We start from the raw sequence: 4295 nt of genomic DNA, 5'->3' as shown, positions 1-4295 counted from the left end.
GAGTCATTTATTTCCAGCTGGGTGGATGAGACAGAGAATATGGAAAAGACACACCAACTACCAAAAGGCTCAGCCTGAAAGTGGCGCAAATCACTGCCCCTAACATTCCGTAGACTAGACTTCAGTCATCTTGTCCCACGGAACTGAAGGAAAGCTGAGGAATGTAGTCATCTGTGGGCTCAGGAAGAGGAAACGGGGAGGCGGACACAGCAGTGTCACAAACGGTCATTCTGGGCATCTGCACGTTTCATTCTTCTGCTCCAATTAAGACACACTTACCACCTCCTTAAAGGGGACACCTTTGGGTCCTATCTAGTCACTGTACCCAGCTCCAAGTTCAGTCTCCAGTGTTCTCCTGCATTAGTCTCTGTCAGGTCTGAAGGTGCTAAAAAGACATGTCATCGAAACGTCCTTCACCCTTAAGAAAATATATGGTGCTGGAGCAAGGTCAGGACATCTGCAGTGGAAACTGACCTTTGGAAAGGGAAGAACGTGAGCCCCACGGTCACTATCTACAGCATTCCAGCAGTGAAGGGGGTTCCTCGAGTGGACCTGACTCTGCTCTTGAGGAGGCTCCTCCTTGGCTGTGACTCCTCTCGTCTCATCTAAAATGAATGTTGAGGGTCACCTCGTCCTTAGACCAGTACAGCCTGTGGAACCTGCCTGCTCTTCATCAAAGCTGGGTGCGTAAGGCTTGTTTAAGTCTTGGATAATCAAAGGCTTTTAGTCTAGACTCAGAAACACAGGAGGCTTCTCCTCTGTTTACTTCCATGTCCCAGTAGCAACATCTGAATTCCCTTCCTGGACATATTTCTCAAATTGACATTACTTTTCTCCCCTCTTTACCCCTGTGCTTCTCTCTTTCACCTAAGGGGCTTCTACCTTGATGCTTTTTGTAAAAATAAGTGTGAGAGGTAACAGTCTTAATGTGCTTATGATAGTCTGGTTTCTCTTAGTTGCAGAGACAAGTTTGGGATTAAACATGCAAGGGTTTTATTAAGGAAAATGCCTTTGAGAAAAAAAGGGTGGGGAGAGCCATCACGCTGCAATGCAAAGCTGACCGTGCGTGAAGGAGATAGGGGAGGGAGGTTGGGTGGAGGCGTCCCAGGCAGCCACGCAGGCAAAGCATGCAGTCCTTGGGCGAGGAGTCGGACGTCTCCCAGGAATGTGCTTGGCATGCCCAGACAAAGGCTGGGGCAGGTTCTGGCTCTGGGCAAACACAGGAGCCCAGGAGCTAGAGCGCTTGCTTAATCATCCTTCCCGGAGTTGGAAGTCGCTGGAGCACACTCTCGTGCCACCACGTGCTTTGTGCCCTAGGTCACTCTATTCATCTTACAAGTTGTGCTGGGTTCTGTCATGCAAAACATTTAAAACATTTAAAAATTCCATCTCTTGCAATTAGGGCCCTAGACGTAGTTGGAAGTCGCTGGAGCACACTCTCGTGCCACCACGTGCTTTGTGCCCTAGGTCACTCTATTCATCTTACAAGTTGTGCTGGGCTCTGTCATGCAAAACATTTAAAACATTTAAAAATTCCATCTCTTGCAATTAGGGCCCTAGACAAAGATGAGATGGTGTTTTAGTCCTACAAAGTCCCAAATTCTATATTCCCATTTATTTCTACTTGCAAAGCACTCAATTCTTTCTTGAACTCACTTCTTTTTCTTACCACCTTGCCGAACACAGCCACTGCAACCCACACACATTACTAACGTCCTATTTTTCAACCTCTCCCCTTAGAAGGACAAGTTAGGAAAGCATAGCATCTGCCTTTTAAGTGACAGTGTCTGACATCTTTACTGGGTGTTTTCCTCCGGCGTAACATGGATCCCCAGCTGCTTGGCATGCTCAACATCCCTGACCACCCACCTGCCGGGGCAACGACATGTAGTTTATATTTCTGTTTTAGCAGCACCCTACTTTTGGGATAGATTTCCATTTCAGTCGTGGTAGTCAATGAAATCTATTGCAGTAGGAAAACCGAGAAGTCTCAGTGGCTGAATGTAGCACAGGTTTGCTTCTTGCTCATGTTACAGTGTGACGTGGGCCATGAAGACTTGGCCGCAGGCTGCTCCATCCCGCACCTCCACTAGATCTGGTTCCTTGTTTCCAGCCAGTGGACAGGAGGGAGAGAGAGCACAGAGGGCTCACCAGTTCCCAGTGGCCTCGGCCTGGGAGTGACACAAGTCACTTCCTTCAGAGAGTCACTGTCACTGGATGTTCTCTCTGCTGAAGGTCTCAGGAGAGCTCGGCCTCAGGCACCTGCCCTTGCAGGCTAGCCTGGCTGTCGTGCTGCTCCCTAGCGGGGGACGGAGGCAGAGGTGGTCATGGGCCTGCTCGCAGGCCGGTATCTTGCGGAATCCTCTTTGTAGATGACAGCGTTGTGTTGAGTGGTGCGATGGCTCTGTACCGTTGGCCTGCTTAGGTCATTCCTGACTAATTGGAAATCAAACCTGTTTCTTCTTCTTCCTTTGTTCCTCTGTCCCTTGTGAGGCAGCAAGTGACAAGCACATCCAGTGGCTCCTGGGGGCAGATGGCGAGGTCTGGGTCTGGATCATGGGAGAAGGCCCTGGCGACAAGCCCTATGAAGAGATCTCTGAGGAGCTGATTGCAGAGAGGGCGCGGCTGCAGGCACGGAGGGAGGCCGAGGAGCTCTGGTGAGGGGTGCAAGGGGGTGTTGCACGGGGCCTGAGCAGGAGCCTTGGGTGGGCACAAGCTAAGGGCAATTGGTTGTGGGTGGGAGGAAGGAGGTGCCAGTCAAGCTGGCTGGCTGTTTTGAGCTCTGCTGAGATCTGGTGATCAAAGCATCAGGTAAATCTGTGGGTTCAAATCTGGCTCCACCGATTAGTAGTTAACTGATCTGGGGCCTCAGTTTCCACATCTGTGCTGTGGGCATAACAACACCCGTTCCGTATGGTGTGGTCTGGGATCACCGAGACAGCACACATGCTTTCGCTTTCTCCCCCACTGGGTTGTCACCGGGACAGTACAGCACTTTAGCTTCACTTTTCTTATCTGCTTGTTCCTCTTCGTGGTACCTGTGGTTCTCACACGAGATGCGCAGTTGAGCCCTCAGTGAGGTTGGGAGTCAGACGTCTTGCTTTTAACATTTTTTTCACCTAACTTGAAATCCATGTGAAGTTGACTGTAACATTCCCCCCCTCATGACTTTTAGTGACAGTGTTTTAATTGTAAAATTGTAAAAACATGTATACGACACTAAAAACTGTGAAGAATAAATTAAAGAATAACCCACAGCCACCACCCAAGATAACCATGGTGAGCATTTAGGTGATACGTGCTTTGTAAACGTAGATAAACTGATTAATGGAGAACCACAATGCTATTTAAGGTTACTATACAGGGTTCTAGTACATGAGAACAAGATAACCATGGTGAGCATTTAGGTGATACGTGCTTTGTAAACGTAGATAAGCTGATTAATGGAGAACCACAATGCTATTTAAGGTTACTATACAGGGTTCTAGTACATGAGAAACCCGACTCATTGGTCTATTGATGGGCATTTGGGTTGTTTACCATCCTTTATGTTAAAAAGATCCTTTGATGGATATCTTTTACATACACCTTTGTGCACTTGGGTGGGAAATGGGGTTCCTTTTCTCCTGGCTGTCAGAATGATTCTGCCAAGGTGCCTCTCGTACGTGGGAGTGCCCGTTTCTCCCCATTCTGCCAACACTGAGTTTTTGACCTTTGATATTTGCCGTTCTGATAGACCAAGGCAAGACGGCTCTCTGTTTGTATCTGAAGTTTGGTGGCCCTTCGGTTTTTCACGCAAGCTCACACCTGCTGGTGCTCTTCCCAAAGGCGACAGAAGGAGGCAGAGATCAGCAAGCGGTTTCGGGACGCGCTGGCCCACGAGAAGGCCCGGATCCTGGCCGAGAAGTGGAAGGGGGAGATGGAAGACCGCAAGGCCGCCCAAGCCCTGGAGGAGCGCGTCCGGGAGGAGTTCAAGGTGGGCCGTGCGGCCCCCGTCGCTNAATAAATTTTAACATCCATTAAGATAAGAACCCTATCATTACTCTTTATTTCCAAAATGTCTTTGCCTAATCTTGCCCATTTTTTTCTGCCAGGGAAGCTGTTGAATTATTTTGTCACTCCTGTCCCCCACCAACAACAGAACACGAGGGTCTTCACTGGCATCGCATTAACATTGTAGCTCTATTTGTGGAGAGTGGACGTTTTCACAGCTTTGAGTCACTGAATCTTCCTGCCAGGATTGAGATGATGTTTCTCCTGTTATTCAAAGCCTCTTTTCATCTTTGCTAGAAAAA

At 48.7% G+C, this 4295-nt stretch overlaps 1 protein-coding gene across 1 annotated transcript in view; it reads left to right on the top strand.

Annotated features, from left to right (window-relative positions):
- The window catches only part of LOC103608560 (SH2 domain-containing protein 4B-like), a gene marked incomplete at its 3' end in the record, with an annotated part of 27905 nt that extends 23929 nt beyond the window's left edge, over positions 1 to 3976 (top strand). The window contains exons 2-3 of the mRNA XM_008592982.1: positions 2498 to 2657; positions 3829 to 3976. Of these exons, the coding sequence (XP_008591204.1) occupies positions 2498 to 2657; positions 3829 to 3976 (308 nt within the window). The remainder of the gene's footprint in view (positions 1 to 2497; positions 2658 to 3828) is intronic.
- Between the last annotated feature and the right edge of the window lie 319 nt (positions 3977 to 4295).

The sequence above is a fragment of the Galeopterus variegatus genome, unplaced genomic scaffold (genome assembly GCF_000696425.1).
Source record: "Galeopterus variegatus unplaced genomic scaffold, G_variegatus-3.0.2 Scaffold8560, whole genome shotgun sequence".
In the NCBI taxonomy this organism is placed as follows: Eukaryota; Metazoa; Chordata; class Mammalia; order Dermoptera; family Cynocephalidae; genus Galeopterus; species Galeopterus variegatus.
The sequence above is the reverse complement of the archived record's forward strand: the minus strand, read 5'-3'. Positions and strand labels throughout refer to the sequence as shown.